At 33.8% G+C, this 20,531-nt stretch overlaps 3 protein-coding genes across 3 annotated transcripts in view; 2 read left to right on the forward strand and 1 right to left on the reverse strand.

Annotated features, from left to right (window-relative positions):
* LOC134843968 (CLIP-associating protein 1-like) overlaps window positions 1-20,531 on the forward strand; it is a 205,742-nt gene that overhangs the window by 18,877 nt on the left and 166,334 nt on the right. The window lies entirely within an intron of this gene.
* On the reverse strand, window positions 13,431-15,856 carry LOC134844463 (trypsin-2-like). Its single transcript, XM_063861160.1, has 3 exons — window positions 15,423-15,856; window positions 14,397-14,487; window positions 13,431-13,948 (listed from the first exon to the last, which is right to left on the reverse strand). The coding sequence occupies exons 1-3, from the start codon at window positions 15,700-15,702 to the stop codon at window positions 13,468-13,470; spliced, it is 852 nt and encodes a 283-aa protein (XP_063717230.1). The 5' UTR covers window positions 15,703-15,856; the 3' UTR covers window positions 13,431-13,467.
* Window positions 16,395-20,531, forward strand: part of LOC134845104 (chymotrypsin-2-like) — a 5,402-nt gene continuing 1,265 nt past the window's right edge. The window contains exons 1-2 of the mRNA XM_063861959.1: window positions 16,395-16,758; window positions 17,120-17,219. Coding sequence (XP_063718029.1) covers window positions 16,491-16,758; window positions 17,120-17,219 — 368 coding nt within the window. The 5' untranslated portion in view covers window positions 16,395-16,490. The remainder of the gene's footprint in view (window positions 16,759-17,119; window positions 17,220-20,531) is intronic.

The raw sequence follows: 20,531 nt of genomic DNA on the forward strand, positions 1-20,531 counted from the left end.
AAACACAATCGCCACGGTTCATTGCGCCTCAAAAAGAAAATAAAAAGTGTTCAAAATTTTTTTGAAAAACCGTTCATTCTGAAGCAAGGTTTTGAGCGCAAACGTCTAAAAAACGCTTAAACCGCTCAAATTTTGCTTAATTTTGGGCTGTAAACCTCGACTCGGGTGTGAAAAAAAGTTTCGTTTCGAAGCAAGACTGCTCGTTTCAAGTCAAAACTTCGAATGTTTCGACTGCCCTTTAACGTCAATCAAAAACTTAATTCCTAAATTTTTTGAATATAGTTTTCTGTATCTCCCCACATGCCGTTTAAATAGATTGTTTACCCTTATGAAAGCAAATTGTTTGAGAGTTCGATTTGGAACTTTTGAATTTGAAATTGCTGCCTATGTTCTAATGAACGTAATGTATTGCACTTTTTTCAAATATCAAAATTTGAATTATAGTCGTCAAAGTAATTCTAATTTCAAAACCCTATTTTTTTTTGCAAAATTGATCACAAGTGAAATATAATTTTAACACTTGCAATAAGCCTGGGTATTCCAATCCGGTACTAGAATTATCACCCCCTATATAAATTTATTCAAAGGATCTCCAACTTCAAGTTCCGGCCAAGTTTAACATTTAACAGCTGTAGTTCTGGACCTAGAGCTGCTGAAGCAATATTGGGTCTGAAACTAAAAGTTATTGATTTTGTCCTTCTTTTTTGTCAACTTAATTGCCGGGTATTTTACTAACACTTTTCTATTTATTTTATTTTAAAAAAGGTAATACTTGTTAATGGGTTTCCGTTTTTCATGCTTGTTAGAATTTTTTTGCATTTACTTTTTTGGTTTGTTTTGGTAAGCGTGGTTTCTTTGTTTTTTGTTAGTTCTTACAGTGCATTGATTTAGTTTAATTTAACCTAGTGATGCCTATTATTTTAATAAGGCAGCGTTTTAATTTAACGCTTAAAAATTTTCGTTTAGATTTTCTGTAAGTTTTTTTTCCCGGTAACTCATTAATGCTTTCGAATTTCTTTTTTGAGTTTTGTTCTTTCAGTTTGATTCAATTTTGCAACCAATTGCTATTAGCGCATAGCCAGCAAGAGATAGAGCTTTTTCGCATACCGAGAGCTTCTGAAAGTCTTGCAATTTGTTTGGTTGTTTGAATTACTGCATCGTTTTTGAGTTTACACAGGATTTTCAGTAGGTAGTTGATTTCTATAAGGAACGCAATGAGATTTATTTGATCTTTTAGCCTACGGTTTCTTATTTCTGTCTTTTTTGTTTTAAAAAATTGATTTTGAAAAGAATTGTATATAGATTGTTTGATCTTTTAGACCACGCCTTTTTTTAACAAGTCTATTTTTTTAATTTCTCCTTTAAGCCTTAAGGCTTATTATCTTTTGTACTTTGGTGTTTTTTCATCGCTAGTGGTGCGAAGATCAGCGTATCATCACGTTTCTAGTTTTGGTATTATATCTTACTGACTGTATTTTAAAAGTTATGTCAAAGAAGACTAGTTAAAACGTTGAAAACTTGGAGGCAAAAACCAACGCGAGCAGAAATGTTCTGTCCATTTTTTTTTTTAAATTTCGGATCAAAAGAATTAACTTTGAATTCGTTTTCGAGATTAATTTTGCAGTGTCATAGTGACAAAATGACTTATAGAGAGTAGCAAAAAGTTCGGACAGACAGAATTAATTAAAAAGAACAACTGTCTAAACATCAACGGAAATTAAAACTGTAATAAACAATGTCGAAAGTTCATAAAGCAGAGTTTCGCTCAAAACCCAAAACATCGGCGGGCAATTGCATCCGAAGCGTTGAATAGTAAACCTTGAAACTGAAAAATTATTGCTCAGGGTGACTGTTTTTCTGCGATTAGCTTCCAAATTTTGAATGATTTGATCATCTTCACTTCCGTTTGTTTTTTTTGGGCGGCCAACTCGGTTTTTTTATTGTTTGGTTGTTTTTGTTAACTATTTTTGCTAACTCTTTCTGAATATGGTCTGACAAAAAATTCAAGGTTGTTCGGCTTCAGATTTTGCATGCAAAAAAGCGTCAAAAAGCACTGATTGTTGTTAACTGTTTTTTGTTAACTAATTTTTTTGTTGTTTTAAGTAATTGTGCTAACTCTTTCTGAATTTGGTCTGACAAAAAATTCAAGGTTGTTCGGCTTCAGATTTTGCATGCAAAAAAGCGTCAAAAAGCATTAATTGCTCATTTTAATTAATTCTGTCTGTCCGAACTTTTTGCTACTAAATATAAAACTAAACTGATTTTGCTAACTCTTTCGAATTTTGAATGATTTGATCATCTTCACTTCCGTTTGTTTTTTTTGGGCGGCCTAATCGGTTTTTTTGTTGTTTTTTGTTTTTAACTAATTTTTGTTGTTAACTAAATTTTGTTAACTAATTTTTTTGTTGTTTTAACTAATTTTGCTAACTCTTTCTGAATTTGGTCTTACAAAAAATTTAAGGTTGTTCGGCTTCAGATTTTGCATGCAAAAAGCGTCAAAAAGCACTGATTGCTCATTTTACTGAATTCTGTCTGTCCAAATTTTTTGCTACTAAATATAAAACTAAACTGCTGCCATTGAAGACTGCGATTTTCATTATGAAACGTTCATCTATCAAGCATTAGCAAACACGCTTTGACTCATCATTCGGCTATGGAACTTTAACATTATCAAGTTGTGTTGTTAAATTTCTCGTTGAAATATTTTTTTTGTTTGGCTCTCGTTAACTATACCCCCTTTGGCACTTAGTAGCGAATTACCTTCCTATTAATGAAATTACTTATTGGTTAAGCATACGCGAATTTTGTACCAAGTAACGAATTTCTCTCGTTTTTTTTTTAAAAAAAGAGAAGGTAGCTAGAAAGATCCCAGTGCTCTAGCGTTTTGATTAATCGGAAATTATACGTTTCACCTGTTTTGCAACCAATTTACTTAAAATTTTGTATTTAAACTTGCAAATTTGGGATGGCCAGAGCTCGTAGTATTTTCAGTTTTCTATTAACGCTCTCGCTCAAATTCAATTGAGGTCATACCGAGGTAATTTAATCTTGTGCTGTTCCAAGTATTATTGTTTTGATTTTCGTAACTAAAGTAGCGGAATTTTTAAGCTCGGGGTGGTTTTGCTTAGTCTAAATTTGACTTTTTAACTAGCCATTTTGACGGAATTTTTTAAATATCATTCAAAAGGTATTCTTATCCTGAGCTTAAATTTGAAAAAATATACTTCACCTGTAATCTTTTTTTGTAAAGTTATATTTGGTTTGAAGATTGCCATTTGGTTTTTTAGGACAATTGACGCACGATATATTTTGCGCTATTAACTTGTGAGCGGAGATTTAATCCGTCCTAGAAATCGTTCCAAATTGGTGGAACGAAGTTTAGTTACCATAATTTTTGTTATTAGGAGCAAATCCAATCATTTTATATTGTATTCAGCATTATGAATAAAATCTTCAAAGGGCGCGTAACTTGATCCTGAGCATGGCCAAATTGGCATTTTTCAAACTCCCAGAGCTTTGCAAAAAAAATCGGAGATAAATTACTTTTCTAAATTCATTGCGGTAAAAAAAATTGTTAAAACTTTTTTGTTTTAAACATGGCCTGCAGAACATGACTTTGAGCATTTGAGGGGGATGCGGAGCAATAAGCAGCATGGTCTAAGAGCAGAATGGGTCCAAGAGCAGAAAAACAGAAAAATGTTAGCTTTTACCAATTCATACGGGTAAATTGATAAAAAAATTCATCAAAATCATCAACATTACCAAAAAAAGATCATCATCAACATTATCTTGATTACATTACTCAAATTAGGCAAAAAATATTAGTTTCTTTGGTAATATTGACTATTACTATACTTAAATTACCTATCAGTGTATAAGCTTATAAAAGCTAAAAATTTTCTGTTTCTCTGCTCTTGGACCCTTTCTGTTCTTAGACCATTCTGCTTATTGACTGGCCACCAATTGAGGGCTAGTTCAGATTTTAATCGATTTTGAACGAGAGGTTAGATGAACAGTTTGGCTAGGTTGAATGAGAGTTGCTGCTATCTCTGACCTTGTAAATAATCGTAAGGGTACAGTGTTTTATCACATCAACAAGGTTTGGTAAAGGTTATATCCTTGCGATGATAGCGAAACCAATCGCAAATGAATTGATGGATTTAAAAAAATTTTGACATTGCAATCATTTATTTTGGGGTCGAGGTCCGCAAATAATTTCCATTCTTTCAAGTTTGCGCCGAAAGTACTTCGGCAGCCAAAATTTATAGTCTAGACAGGGTTTTTTTAGTTGCGATAAAAATCTGGAAATATCGAGTTTGTGAACTTCTAAAAATTGCAATTATGGAAAATTTGAAGACTTCGAAATCTGTAAAGATCCTATGACAGAAGTAAAAAAGAGAGACACTTTATTTGCTCCCTCACGGAAGCATCTGGAACGTGTTTTTAAGGTAGAATGAAATGCCATACAAAGACAAACAAAGAAGAAAGCGGTGTTCTGCTCTAAAACTGTACATGTTTTTCTTTTGAAATCAACAAAGAATTATAACTGTTTGTGTTTGAATTTGCAATTAAACAGCAATAAGATTGCTCGTATCAGGGCGAAGCCCTGAGTGTTTTGACTGCCTCATTACGAGGCCAAACTGTGCATTTTGTGCATTGTAAGCGGATTCCGCAACAAGACGCTCCCTTTGTTCTTCCTTTGTCCTTCCTTCTCTTTGATCGTTCCGACAAAATTTTAACATGTTTAAAGACTTGTCTCTGGAATCCAGGAACATACAGACACAAAATTGTGCTCCTATCCAGTGCACAGGTTGGCCTCGTAATGCTCTTTATGTCTATGGAGCCGTGTTTGCTTTTAAAAAAATGGATGACGTTTTCAACAAAAATAATTTAAAATTTTATCATATGAACAGTTTTTTTTGCAATCATGCACCCACCCAAAGTACTAAATAGAACAAATAGCTTGCCTCAATTCAATTTGGAACGATATGTAAGAAGGATTAAATCTCCGCGTACGCGTCTAAAGCAAAAAAGTTAGCGCGCATCGATGATTACATCCCAATATGGCAATCTTTCAACCCCCATAATATAACCAAAATTAATCACAGGTGAATTATCTTCGTAAAAATTGAGCTCAGGGCCTTTTGAACAAATTGTCAAAAAGTCCTGCTTAAAATTTCGAAATTTGTCTGGAGAAAAAAATTACCCTGAGCAGAAATATTCCGTCGCTTTTTTTGAAAGTCGGAATATAACTGCAATTTTAGCTACCAGGATGGTATTTTAGTTTTTGTTTTGCTGTCTCTTTAGAAGTTATCTTGATACTCATCCTTTTGAATTCGAATTTGCAACGAGTTACTGATTTTGAGGTTAATGGATTTATAAGACTCATAAATGAAAAACTATTATCGGTTACTTACATTACAGAAAATTTTGGTACATCAATTAACCATTTTTTTGATGCTCATAATGATATTTTTTATTTTGCATTCTCCCAAACTTTCTTCAACGACTTGTTTCTACTGTTAACTAAAACTTTTTGACAAAAATTTTTTAGTCATTGATTTTTAAAAATGGATTTTTTCCCTTGTGGACTGTCTGAAGTTGAAGTTCTAAGTTTTTAATCTGTTATAAACATTTTTCAAATTGAAATGACATCGAGTCATTGCTCATTTTTTTTCTCGGGATTGTAAAAAGAAAACTTCTGATTGCAATTTTGGATAAAGGAATTAATCCTAAATAAATTGAGAGAAAAAATTTGAAAAGACCGGTTGAAACAAGACGACTCATATCACGTTCCGACTGCCTTTTAACTGATTTTAGGCTGATATTATCAAATTTTTTAACATTTGAGTCGTATATGAAATCAAAAAGACCAATAGCTTGCCTTAATTCAACTTTGAAAGATTTTACAGTGCGGGATATTTTGCCACGCGTAAATACTTCGTGCTAGAGTTTCAGCACTAAAGTATAAGTAGGACGCACATAGGTCCCGAAGATTTTTTGCTTGCAAAATTTTCTAATTCAATCAAATGAACGGGTGAGTAACTTATTGTTATCAGTCTTAGTTTTAACTAAGTTTGGAAAAAGAGTATTTATGCCGAACTTTTTTTCTGATTCATGTGCGTTAAGCACCTAGAACGGTATCGGAAATCACGTATCCCCAATCCGATCAGAAATTCAGTCAGTTTTTTTTCTCAGTTCCCTAATACTAGCGTACAATTTTTTGAAGGTTTTGCCAGTTCTTAACATGCTTAGCGGGTTCTGAAGCATTTGTTTGTTCAGTTTTCCGCCTTTGAATTTGAATGCAACTTCTGCTGATGAAAAAGCCATTTTCGATACATTAATTTAATCGGTATAACTTTCCAACTGTAAATCAATCCAATAACACAAAATATGCTTTACACTTTAATCCACCAGACATCGATGTGACAGGTACTAATCAGCAGCAGACGGTAGCCGATGCAACAGACAGCGTCGCTCCAAATGAGACAGACAAAACTCAAAAATACAACTAAAATTTATGAAGCAAATACATACATCACAATGGAGAATTTTTGTTGTTTCTTTTTCTTATTGCCTTTTCCTTTGATCTTTTCCCGAAGATGTTCTGATCTTAAATGATATGCACACAATTTTTTTCTTTTTTTTTGAAAATATTTCTCTTCTAGATTGTATTTTCGATAGATATTTTTCTATAGAATAGTGGGGTACTATGAAGTGGATGTGAAACTTGTAACAAGTTTTGTTTTCTTCTAAGAACAATTTTTTTTTGATAAATTTGACTCAAGAGCTGAAAAATGCCTTGAACATGACCGTGTTCATCTGAATAGATCGTTTTAAAAAAAATTTCATCTGATTTAAGATTCTAAAGCATCTAGAATAGCATCTGAAACAAATTATCTGCAATTCGATAAGAATTTTGGATTGTTGTGGTTTATTCAACTTCCTGAATAATTGGCTGAGAATTTTACTGATGTTTTTGCGAGTTTTTAACATTCTAAGCGGGTTTTGAAGCATTTACTTGCTCAATTTCCCGTTTTGGACTTCAATTCAATGTAAATTCGGAAGAGTCTTTTTTTGGTGTTCCACTTTTTTTTACATTGATTGCTTTGTGTGTGAAGAAAGTTTTGATTTCTTTCAATATAAAGTATAATTTTTAAAGATAAGCTCACCAGTGTTTTTTTCAAATGTTGTGGTTCTGAAATAGCTTCTCTTCCGGATTGTATTTCAATTGTTTTTTTTTAAGGAAACATATTTTGTTTTGTTCTCAGAACACTTCTTTGACAAGAATCGATTTAATGGCTCAAAAACGCCAAAGAAACAACCATTTTTATCGTGCTAATTCATTTTAATGAGTTTTATCTAGCGTGCAATAAAAATTAAACTTGAATCTTCAATTGTAGAGAAAATTGCAGAAACGAAAAGTAATTTTTTTTCATTCATCGCTCGAGAATTAAAGCTAAATCGTAACTTGTGTTTCCGGTCACTGTAATATCACATTACTTGATTTCTTTACCCGTTTGCTTTTTATTTTTTTTCCATGCCCAATCCAAATTCTCATTTTCAATGGGATATTTTGCTAAAAATGCATCACATTCTACTTCCAAAATTTAAAGTTTTTTTACAAGAAAAATGTATGAATATCATGCTAAAAATGCATCACATTCTACTTCTAAAATTTAAAGTTTTTTTACAAGAAAAATGTATGAATATCATTTTGTTTTATCAAAGCAAATTATTCTGATGAATTGGAAAATTAGAGAATACAATTTTTTGCTATCTAGTTACTCAACATTTTATGGATTTAAAAGATGAATCTTTTCTGATTCTCTTAGCCGGGATTTAAATTTAATTGTAAATTTTCCAGCCAAATAAATTGGATTTCAGAGAATTCAATAAATAAATAACAAAGATAGTTAAAGCCCAGGATTTTACCAAAGCTTTATAAGGTTTTTTTTTGTTTTCTGATTGATTCTAGTGCATAAATAACCGTGTTTTCAGAGTTTTTTTCTTAAACTAGCTATTTTTCGTAATTTTTTTAAATGCAGTTTTTCATGTTGCAGCTTTGAGATAATATGCTCACAATCCGCTTTCAACCATTTTCTTCATCAGTTCGATGATAAAGTAGTTCCATATCGCCTAGAATTGTCCCTAAGATGTTTTTATCAAACGTTTTTACTACTCAAACATTGTTTTTTTCCCAAATGATGAATTTTGTCTTTTTTCCAGCCGATCGACTTACGAGGAAAAAAATGAATTAATTATCTTAGATCACCAATAATGATACTTTTTGAATTTGAAAATAACAACAAAAATTTTTTAAAAAAATAACAATTAAAAATATTTCTGGGTTTTTCTCATTGAAAATTCAAAAAATTTTTAAAAAAATAACAATTAAAAATATTTCTGCGTTTTTCTCATTGAGCAAATTTGAAAATAACAACAAAAAAATTTTAAAAAATGACAATTAAAAATATTTCTGGGTTTTTCTTATTGAAAATTCGAAAAATTTAAAAAAATAACAATTAAAAATATTTCTGGTTTTTCTCATTGAGCAAATTCGTAAAGCTATTTCCGTCGTGTTAAAGCTATTTCCGTCGTGTTTCGAAAATGGTTTTTGTTTCGACCATTTGAAACATGGAGAAGATTTTTTTTCGGATGTGCTTTTGTTTTTTTATATAATTTTCTGCGCATCATTGGAATGGGCTGAGTGATTTCTCATGTTAAAGCTATTTCCGTCGTGTTTCGAACGATTTTGAAACTTTGAGAAAAACACATTCCCAGAATCGAGAAAAACTTGTTTGAATATTTTTAGATGAAATCTCATTTCGAGCGAGTTACTGATTGAGCAATTTTTGTCATATGGAAACAATTTGTTATACAATTTGTAATACAAGTGTTAAATACACTTTAAATTATTGTGCCAAAATTTATAAGAAGAATTTAAAACTATTAAATTTTTTTGCTTGTTATTCATTTTTTGACGGCAAACTTTGCTTATTTCAATAACTTTATACGCTTTTTTATAGTTCTCGAATCACAACACGAACTAAAAATGACACTAGTTTCATGAAACATGAAAATATTTTTTTAAGTGAATATCGTCAGAACATTCTGTGCTACTTGCACAGAAACCGACAGTCCTTGTTGCTACTTTCGTACAGTCAGATTTCATTAACTATTTTTAATATATCACATAAGACTATGAAGTGTGTTTAGCTAATTGGCTATGACTGAAGAATCTAATTCATTTTTAAATAAGCGGAGCTCTATTTTTTGTATAATTTACTTTGGGATTTTATATCTATTTATAGTAACAATATCTTTCGCATGCGCGTTATCTTTTTCCTTAATTTTTATAGTGTTAGTCAAGTTTTGCTTAATTTAACTAATTTCAAAGTTGTTCGAACCGGTCAATTTTTTTGACGGGAGAAAAAGTCTGATGAAAGTGGAAGTCAGTGACTTGTACCCTTGCTATTTTTTGTTAATTAATTTTTACCCTGGTTGTTAAGCATGACAAATAAATCCCGCTGTTTTCACATACTAGTAGCGATAGCCGTTTACTGTGCAATTGACACAATGTTCCAATATTAGTCTTGAAGTATCTTTTTTTTCTGAACAGTGTTTTTTTTTCTGCGTGATGTGATAAAAGGGTCAAAAAGAGAAACTAGAATTTAAGCACATCCAACAGTCATAGTAACACAAATAGTTTGAACAACAGTTTTTGTAGAAAAATGATTGGATAGCAATCATAAAAAAATTTTGAAAAGGCGCTATACAAATTCCAACTAGTTTCACTCAAATATACTAACTTTTCACGACCTAAATTCAGAAATCAGCTGTTGCACTCAAAAATCTGAAGAAAACCTTTCAAGACTGACTCGTTAAAATAGAAATCAGTTTTTCTCGAACTCGAGACAATTTTTTGGAACTTTTTCGAACCACGACATGAAGGGCTTTAATATGATATATCACTCGATTTATTCCGATGATTATTTGTAATACCTGATTTTGCGAGGAAAATAAAAATAAGAAAAAAAGAAAGCACATTTTAATACAAAGTGTGTCTCCATTTTAAAAATCGGAACAAAAACGGCAACTTTTTTAAACGAGTGCTTCAACCGTATAATTGTTACTAAGTTGAAGCAATATCTAGTTTCTTCATGTTTGACGCTCCAATTTTTCTTCAAGTAAATTCAGAATCAATAAATTTAATCCCCCAAAAATGCATAGATAATGTTTTTCCTGGAATTCGAAATAAAGGCAAATAATGTTTTCTTTTGCTTTTTCTATATGAATTAAATATCATTTTTGATTTGGAAAAAAAACAACATCGAAATGCAAAAAAAAATCCTCTATTTTGTTTTCGTTTTACATATCATGAAAATGAAACGGTAATGCTATATTGTACAGGCTCAGATGCTGAACAATTATAAAATTGGTCGATGTTCCAGAAAAATTTTTCAGTGTTTTTCATGAGCTTTAGATGTTTTATTGAATTATCGAATACAAATATCGGGTTATACATCTGTTTTCACGGAACCATGAAGGAAAGTTATGGTTATCCAGGAGTTAAGTTTTTTGATCGCAACTGTAGGATCGGCAATTTTAACACTTTTTCGCGAAACTCAAAATTCGATTGAGAGCTTTATATTGAGAAGAGCTTGTAGTATAGCGAAAGTTAATCAGTTGTACGTTGCTTGGTATTCACTAATACATACAAAAAATAGAAAATTACACAACGAATAGAGTCTAAAATAACTTCGAATCTTTAAAGAATTAGTCCTTTCTATGGTTGAAAACCCTATTAAAATGAGATAGGTGGACCCCAATGGAAATTGAGAAAGCTAACTCTATGAGACCCATAGGGCAAAAAGGAGAGATGGTTTGATCAGTGCATGCAAAAATCTAGACCCTTGGCAACCCGCTGGCCCAGATGATAACGATTACCGGAAAGAAAAATAGCCCTATTAGAAATAATTCAGTAGCCAAAGTTTAGTATGGTACCAAATCTTAGTATGTTAGAGATCTAGTTGGGGGAAGCTTAACTTTGGAATCCCACACCCCTGGACTCCTACTTCCGGTGTTATGCTTTAAGTAAATAGACCCCACCGCGACTTCTAGAAAAAGTTTCTCGGGAGTCAAATCTTTTGGATATGATAGTAAACGGCTGGGGGCGTCATGTATTACAAATTGAGCCAAATCCAGCGGTTGGACAGGAAATTATTAGCACTTGGGAAAAACTCACCTCAGACTGGAAATAAGCAATTTATGCAAAACAATGAGCGAGGGCATTTTGATTTTATAGCGGCAATAGACACTAGATACAAACACCATGAAAACATTTTTGAGTGGAACTCCTCCAGCGACTCCTTATGGTGTTAATAGTTTTTTCCCGGGAAAAGTGATACTAGACCTTTGAATTGGATAGTTAGGAAATATTGATGGTATATGAATGAATCTTTGTAGGTAGGACCCTCATGGCGTTCTAAACCTAAATAAGGAAAAGTGATCCCCGGGTGACCTTTCAATGACCATTGAGCGTTCAAGACCAAAATTGCATAAAACCCCCAGATTTACCACCGGTAGCCCCAACCACTGGAAATGGGAATCGATCACCTAACTGATAATCGTAATAAAACTTATCCACTGGTAACTGAAGCAGAAGCTTCAACTAGACTAAAGAAAAGCAGTCCCATAGGATTTTGGCAGCGTTAGGAAATGAGTCAGTCTTTTAAAAACCATGAGTAGACGGTTTTTTTTACTTAGCTCTCAGGAGGTGATTTGTTGGCATAATTGGAACCCGAACAGGCGAATTAAGTTCCCCTGATAGCTAGAAGGTCGAGATCGAAATACAGTTTAAATAGGACATTTATATGCTGGAAACAAAATAGCTACCCATGAAAAGGGTTCTCTTTTACGTCCGGGAGGTAGGAATGGTAGCGGGATGATTGAATAAAGTCTTTGAGAATTTTTTTAAGTAAGGAAACGTAACTTGGTTTTAGGTGAAACTGATTTTTATAGTTGCCCAGCATGGTTGGAGGTACACATGGTGAACTTCAAATTTATAGCTAGTGTGGTCAAGGGAAAATTCTAAAGGATACCAGTGTAGGGACGATCATAACAATACTTATAACTAAAACTCAAATACAACAACATTGCAAAAGTTACGGTAGCCCACCTCAATGGAGAACAATTATGCAGAGTGACCAAACGGTTGGTTCTCGTAGTTAGATAGAGAACAGTTCGACTATTGTGAAAGTAAGGATTCTCCCAGGTGAGTGTGACTACGTTAGATTATTGCTTTCTCAAGAGCAGAGAGTTACTTGGATTAACGGGAAATTGAATAGCAAGTTAGCGTTTTTTGATGAATCCAGGTTCCTTTCCTTTTGATTAAATTTTTAGAGTATAATCAGGCAACTCAGAGCCCTCTGTAATTGGACTTTTTTGTCTGAATTTAACTACTATTGGAAAATCCTACTATCGTGAGTGCGAGCGACGCAGCCACAAGAGTAATGACAAAAGGCGGTAAACATCATGGTACAATACAGTATAACTGCCACCACTTTAACCCTTTCGGAATTTTATAGTAGTGAGCCTTGGTCGCCCCCGATGAATTCACTACCAAAGAGACCACTTTGCATGTAGTTGAGAGAGAGAGAGGAGAGAGAGAGAGAGAGAGAGAGAGAGAGAACGAACCTAGAGCAGCAATCCTCTAAATCTAATGCAACTAAAAAGATTTAGTTCTTTTTTTTTCAAAGAGACTTCATCGTTTAATTTTCTCACGGTCATGCCAACTGTTCCATGTAATAAAAAGCTGGAAGTAGCGTAGGCTTCTGTTTCGTTTATAATACGATACGTTTTAAACAATCTCTAAGAATGGGAAGGAACTATTGCGTTGGGTGTAGGTTTTCTCGTTGACTACTTCAAGGAAAGCTCTGAGGGGGTCAAGTTTTGTTATAATATCGAAGTCTCTCAGGTTTCAATCTGCGATATTTTTTTAACCAATATCGTAAGCTAGTCTGCAAAATTGCGAGCCTGATTACAATTTGTTTTATTATCATTAAGTAACTTCAGCCGTGACTTGGATTCTAAAAAAGAGATTTGAAAACTGGTCTATTTTTCACAAATTTTGATTACTCTGGAGTGCAATGACCCCCGATTTAATTCTACTGCAATTTTTACGTTTTTTTAGTTATATTAATCTCGCTTTTGTATTTTTCTACCTAATTAATCAATCAGAAATTTAAAAGAAAAATATTGATCTTAATGGTGGTTGTCGGAACATTCTGTACTACTTTTATCTGAAAATAAATTTGGGAGCAAAGCGAGCTCAATTTAATGGCTGGTACTATATGCAGCAGATATATAAGTGTTGCAGATTTGAACGCAATTGAGCTAACATTATGTTGATGTTTATGTTTCACTTATTTTTACACGTTCATCCTTCTATTGTGTTTTCACACTCTAGTAATCTACATCTGAACTGTATCGCTCGATAGTAAAACGAATCCAGTCGTAGAAAAGAGGCACGTTCGTGAAAAAACTTCCGCCGGTGCATTTACTCGTGGCTCTCAGCGAATCACCCGAGTAGCTCGCGATCCCGTACACACACTCGGGAACCGAAGTCTCCGAGTCGTGAAGAGTGTACAACGGACTGCCGAAGTCTCCTTCGCAAATATTCGCTCCGTATTTTGTGCCCTTGAAAAGCCGTTTGGTGCAGATGTTGTCTCGTCGGCAACCATAGTTTGTTTCGTCGAAGAACCCTTCTCGGAGCCGAGTCGGGTAGTCGTCGTCTTTTAACGACGACATCGTTCCCATTCCACACGTGCCTAGCAGTTTATGGAAGTGTGCGTTATATTGACAGGGTTGAAGTACCCGGTCGGAACTTACGGGAGCTGACAGCTGTAGCAGCGCAAGATTGTTCAACTTGTCGTTACGACGATAACTGAAAACAACCGCAATAAAAATTTCTGCTAGAAAAATAATTCCAACCGAAATTTCAATCAAAATAAATTTTTTGCTGCTCTATTTTATATCGTTGCTTTGCCAATTGTTCATTCTTTGTCAATAATTTCATGCAAATCTATTTACAAAAATATAGAGCCGGCTTCAAACTAAGTTCCACTAGCTTTTTTCCACTAAATTTCAAACTTTTTAGCTTCATGGTTGTTTTAACTGTTATAATGGCTAAATGCGTTGCTAGGTTGTTCACCATGCAAAATTTCACATTTTGAAAACGTTAAATTAGTTTTTTCACTCAAATGTGGGGGAGTGGAAAACGGCCACAATTTCAATAAGAACCGCTTTAATTAACCTAAGACTCTCCCCCCCCCCTACAAACCCTCACCCCCTGAGATACACCTCCTTGTGTACATACCCCCCCACACACATACCCTGCGTGAACAAGTGTCTGGAGTGTGGATATGAACTGGCCCTGAGAAGTTTCATCGCTGAAGTCTCTCACCTCCACGTCAATGCGGTCAACTTAACAAAAAACGAAAAATTTCAAATTGAGAAAACTAGAAATTCCACAGCTTACAGCTTAGACTTCGGGTAAACGAGCTTTAGAAATATTTAAGAGTTGGTCGGTTAAAATTGAATAATATAAAATCAATACCAAAGAGGGGACCGATTGGTTTGTGAGGGGGCCGAAATCCTGAGAGGGGGGGGGGCGTACGAACCCCCGCCCAACTTAAATCCGCCCCTGACTTTTGTCATTCACAAATTTCATTTTGCGTCCATCCCGCGCGTGCTTGACCTTAAGATTTGACCTTCTGTTAATTGTTCATTCTTCTTCAATGCTTACTTCTTCTGCATTCCTGTAATACGATCCAGGGTCCAGGCTTTGTTTCTGTTTCTACGATATATTTTATCAGCATAATGAGCATAGGGTGGCATGGGGGTAAGGACGGCCAGAACTAAGATTTTAGCGAGAAGAGGGATGTTCGAAAATTATTTCCACCGTTTTTATTTGAATCAAATTGATTTTCTGAGCTTTTAAAAAAAAATTTGCGTATAAACAATGGCGCTAAAAGAGATTTAGGCAAACATTTTTTCTGCTTTTCGGCCGAAAACGCGCTTTTTGTCAGCTAAGGTAATTGTTTCGGCCCGAAACAATTACCTTAGCTGCCAAAAAGCGAGTTTTGGGCTAAGAGTGGGCTCTTTTTCCTCCTCCCCCCCCCCCCACCTGCAAATTTTTATAATTAAAATTACTGTTTTCATTGTCCGATTGTCATAAAAATTGACATGCGGATTAATCACGCCATGACAAACATATTTGGTCTTCATAATCAACCTTGTAAAACTACTCGTTAGACCATAAAATTGATGCTTTGTGAGGTGGGAAGGAAAAGAAAAAAGAGCCGAAGAGTGTATCGAATTTCTGAAGAGAGGGTTAAAAAGGGTAAATGGAAGCTAACTCTGAGAGACGACAGATCCTGCGACACATGAGGCTGCAGTCAGAACCCAACTCTCATTTATGATAGCACCCCCACACTTGAATGAGTCATACTCTGTCGACACAATATCCTTCTTTACCATGTGGATGTGAAGACGTATGTAAAAGTCTCGCTTGGGGCTGTCTTGTCCTCCAATTAGATTGAAAAGGAGCGAATCTTGAATACCTGGTCCAAACTCATCGCCGAACATTCTGCATGTCGCCAAAGATACCAGAAATGTCAAGACAATAAAAATCTTCATGACTTTGCTGTCTGTTTTGTTGGCTTTTTAGTTCTTTAGTTCTGTAACTCTCTGTAATTTGACAATTCAGTGATCGGTTTAACTTCGCGGATAATTTATTTTAGCTTGTTAGAGTAAATTAAATGTCAAACAAAACGATATTTTGACTGTTTTGATATTTTGCTAGATTACATTTTTGCGATAGTTTGTAAATATAAGGGAAATGGTTAGTAAACTGATAGAAGGGCATATATTTTATGTCATATAGAAATATAGACATAGGGCATATATATCATGGCAAATTTCAAAATCTTCCTTAAATAACATGAACATTTTTTTAAAAAGAAAATGATTTTTAAGGTTATCATCCTATTTCAAAAGTTTTTCCCTTCTAAAAGAAGTTCGCTTTTTGATTGGTTTTTGTTCCGACCCATTCACAAAATCGGAAGGAACTACGGAATAATCGCGTTACTATCATGGCAAAAACCTCTCAATGTAAATTGTATTTTGAACATTTGTTTCACACATTTAGCTGTCGAAAAAAAACATGGTATGAATTTTTTTTTGCAATAATTGCGGTTGCAACACTCTGTGCTAATTGCACGGCAACCGATTATTTTTCCTTGGAAAATGCCATGATAATATTATTGAATAAAAGTTCAGCAAATATCAGATACTTTGACCCAGATACAATTCAACTTTGTTAAGTAAATTTGACAAAGAACGTTGAATATCAAACTTGATGAACTAAAAATTTATTCACTTGAACTTTTGTTTCTTTGTCCAGATTTTGAAATAAAACTTCATTAATGATGAAATTGACACTTTTGGCTTTTCACATTCTGAGTTACTGCTTTATTTTGATCACTTGTAAAAACATATACTCTAGTTCCCATAAAAGTAGCAATGCGTTCATTTCCAACATAATCTCAGGTCACGTTAGCCCAGACAGGCCTTTCTTCGTGCAGATCTCGCTTGACATTGACTTCCAGTTCCACTCCCAGCCCCGCATCTGTGGGGGAGCTCTGGTCGGTGCCAGTTGGGTGCTAACAGCTGCTAGTTGCCTCGGCTCTGACGGTTTGTGATAAATTAGCCAAACAGTCGAATTATTACAAAATAAGCTTTTCCGAAGCTACTCTGAAACTTCAAATAGTTTTTTCTTTTGCCCAGGAACGGATCTAGAATTTTTGCGAATCATATTTTCGTTGGCACGAAACTGATTTTAGAAAAAATTACGAATGCGGCAACCAGAATGCTACTATTAAACAGCAACCAAAAGAGGTCAAATTATTTGCTTAGATAAAAACATCCCCCCCCCCCCCAAAAAAAAAACAATTAACTATAATAAAGTTTTTTGTGCGTCCTTTTGCCTGAAAACTGATAAGAGCTGATCAGAATGAAGTAATTGCAAGAATTCCGATTTAGCTTCGTTTTTTAGCTGGAAGTTTTCTGATTGAAGTTGGGAACTTCACGCAAACAACTGATGTTCCGTTCTCTAGGGAGTACAGATCTGCTTCAAGAATTTTCCTGCATCCGAAGTAAGCTATTCAAACCCAACTTTTTTTTCTAAGCAAAACTAGTGAAATAGTCAGTTTTTTTTCCAACCACGAAAAGAAGGAAAGGAATTATGGCATAAGGTATCTTTTTTCCAACTGACAAACAAAACCCCGGAAGAACCCGGGTTGACCTGTCATTGATAATTATTGCTGAACCAGCGAATTTTCAAAATCAAACATCAATAACTTTGACGCTGATCAGTGACTCATTATCCACGGTCAGTAAAAACTCATTCAGCTTTGATTCAGAGTTAGACTTTCAGGACTGTATCAGAGCAAAATCAGTGCTAGTTCAATGGATAAAAAAACTTAGCAATAACTATGAACATCTCTGAGTTTTCACTGAGTTATACCCAATTCAGGGCTGAGATAGTACAGCAATAACCGTAAATATCCTTGATTCTTCACCAAATCATTGCTAATTTACGCTGAAAATGGAAATTGGGAATCAAATACTTTTAGTTCAAATTAAATCAGCGCAATCAAAAATCACTTATTATGATTGAAAATTGAAAGTTAAAATTCAAAGTCAGTTTTAAACAGTCAGTTTTTCACTTGATTGTGTTTTTCTCATTTTTTATCGTTTCAGTTCTTTTCCTGAGTTGGTTCTTGTAACCAGCACGGGCTCCTAACTAACTTCTTTTCCTGAACAACAAGATTATCAGTTCAAATTTTTGAATGTTTGAATTAAAGGCTCAAATGACTCTACATAAGTTTAAAAATCTGGTCCAAGTTTTCACGAGGTAAAGTGAAGGAATTATGGGGTAAAGTGTGCTTTTAACGCCTTTTGACTAACATAACCCGAATTGATCTAACATAAAAATTATCGCTGGGTCAGCAATTTTTCAGAAATCCCACATTGCTGAATTTTTCCTCGATCAGTAGCTATTTATTAATGATCAGAAAATACTCAGCTCTAGTTCAGATTTGAATTCTCAAGAATGAATCAGCGCTAATTTATTTAGGGCTGAAATAAAATATGAACTATAGAAGCTATAAACAATGATCAGAAAATTTCTCAAAATTTTAACACACCAACTTTTATTTTACAGCAATTCTTACGTTCTTTCAGCTATAATCGCCTCTCATTCTGCATTGTTACCTAATTTAATTACACTATAATAAAAAAAAATTTGGCTGAATTTTAGAGAAAAAAAAGTTTTTTGAAAAACTGATTTTTTCGTTTTCCTTCTTTTTTTTTATTTTCTTGATTGAAATCATTGATTTTAGAGTCTTCTGTGCTAATTGTCCAGCAACCAGTTATTCCTTTTTAACATGATATTTTTTTGCTTTAAATTAACTGTAGTTTCTTGCATTTTTAAAAACTGGCATGAATTGATTTCCTAATTGTCGATGCGAGGCTTACGAATAAAAGGTTTTTTATGATTTTTGTTTTTATAATTTTATGTATCGATCTAAGTTTTTTGATTTTGATATGTTACCCATCGAGTTTTTTGTTAAGCAAGGTATTGAGTGAACTAAATTTATCAATTTTCTATGTTCTTTTTCTGCTGAACAGTTTTTGTTAAAAAAAATTCAAAAAAAATGAAATATCCTCAATATACTCATTCTAGGCCGGCTTTTTTACATTCGTATGCCGCTTAGCATGCGGCTTTTAGCGCATTTGGAATTCAGTTAGTTTTTTTTACATTTGCAACTATAATTCAAACTATTGCCAGCCGCATCAAAGGCATTAATTATTTTAATTGCGCACGCAAGGCGGCATGCAAGCAAGTCACTTACACCCTGGGCATCCGTTAACGCAAGTATTCTTGCATATTAGGTCTTGTCTCCGTGAAATTGAAGAATCAAGAGCAATAACCCTTGATGACAGCCAATTAAGGCGATTATGGACGATTATGGCGATTAAGACATTATGGCGATAACCGTTTGTGATGGCACTTTTAGACAACAAAGTACATTTCTGCGAAATTGACAACGCGAAATGATTGTTTTAGCAAACAACAAAAAAACATTTTTGAGAAATACGAAACGAAAAAAAAATGTTTTAAATACATTTCTGAGAAATACAAAAGTAAGTTTAACCAATTTTTCCCGTTTTCTGCTCAACATGGAGTTCAAATTTAATCCTTCCAAACACCGAGGTCGACAAAACTTATTAGTAACGGTTTTTTTTTATTCAAAAAAACTTCCAAAAAACGGACAAGATTCGCGATTGAGTATTCGACTAATTTCACGAGGATAACCACCAGCTACCCGAAAAAAAGTATCGGCAATTAAATGATAAAAAAACTCGGCTAAATTTCTCGTATTTTAAAATCTCTAAGCTTACAATCACACTTAACCTGTAAGCATGTATAGTCAACAACTATGTTTTAAAAAAAAGATATAATAGTTTTAATTTATTTCAACTGTGGCCTTTTTTATAATGTGTTTTTTCAACTGTGGCTCAATTATTTTGTTTTATTGGAACTATACCCTAATTATAAAGTGTTCTTTTTACAATGATTTAATTATAATGCCCCAGGTCGAGGTGCTCAATTTGTGCTGCGACTTTGAAAGTCGAGCACGTGCAGTTTTGCTACTGAAATTCCGCGCTCGGGAAGCAATTTTAAGTCAAGCAATAAGTCACAATATACCTGATGTTGGCCGAACGAATCGAAACCTACTCAATTTTGGTCGAGGAAGTCAACAAATAGGTGGAGAACGCCGAAACATAGGTCGACAACAGTCGAAACATAGGTCAAGCTTAAGATTTTTTGAAAAGATTTTAAGTAAGCTTAAATTGAAAAATGAGCAAAAAAATCTGCTTAACAAAGACCTTTGTTCGAGAAAATCGAAAAAACCGAAACATAGGTCAAGCAGAAGGTTTTTTTTTCAAGCTTTTAGGTAAACTTACATTGAAAAATGAGCAAAAAAAAACTAGCAACAATCAATTGAGGAGATTTGCTTGCCGCAAAACTAGAAGTTTCATAGTTAACTTTTTAAATTTTGGAAATCTAAGGCTTCCTGCGGCCAGAAAAAGTAAATTTTACCAAAAAACCCTCAAATATCAGTTTTAACATCAATAGATTGAGCCCAGATTTGTTTAAAAAAGCAAAAGTTGGATGAAATTAGTTTTTGATGAAAGATTTTTGAATCTTACAGGTTCTTTTAGTTTTTTTTTTCAAATCAAGCATCATCACAAAAAATAAACTGGAAAGCATGTATTATACCTCATTATATTTGATAGGCAAAAAAGTGAAAAAGTCGGAGCATATGTAGAACTTAGTGGAAACATACCCATTTTCGGTCGAGGAAGTCGAAACCTAGGTCAAGCACAGTCGAAATATA

This window comes from Symsagittifera roscoffensis, chromosome 4, assembly GCF_963678635.1.
Source record: "Symsagittifera roscoffensis chromosome 4, txSymRosc1.1, whole genome shotgun sequence".
Classification (NCBI taxonomy): domain Eukaryota; kingdom Metazoa; phylum Xenacoelomorpha; order Acoela; family Convolutidae; genus Symsagittifera; species Symsagittifera roscoffensis.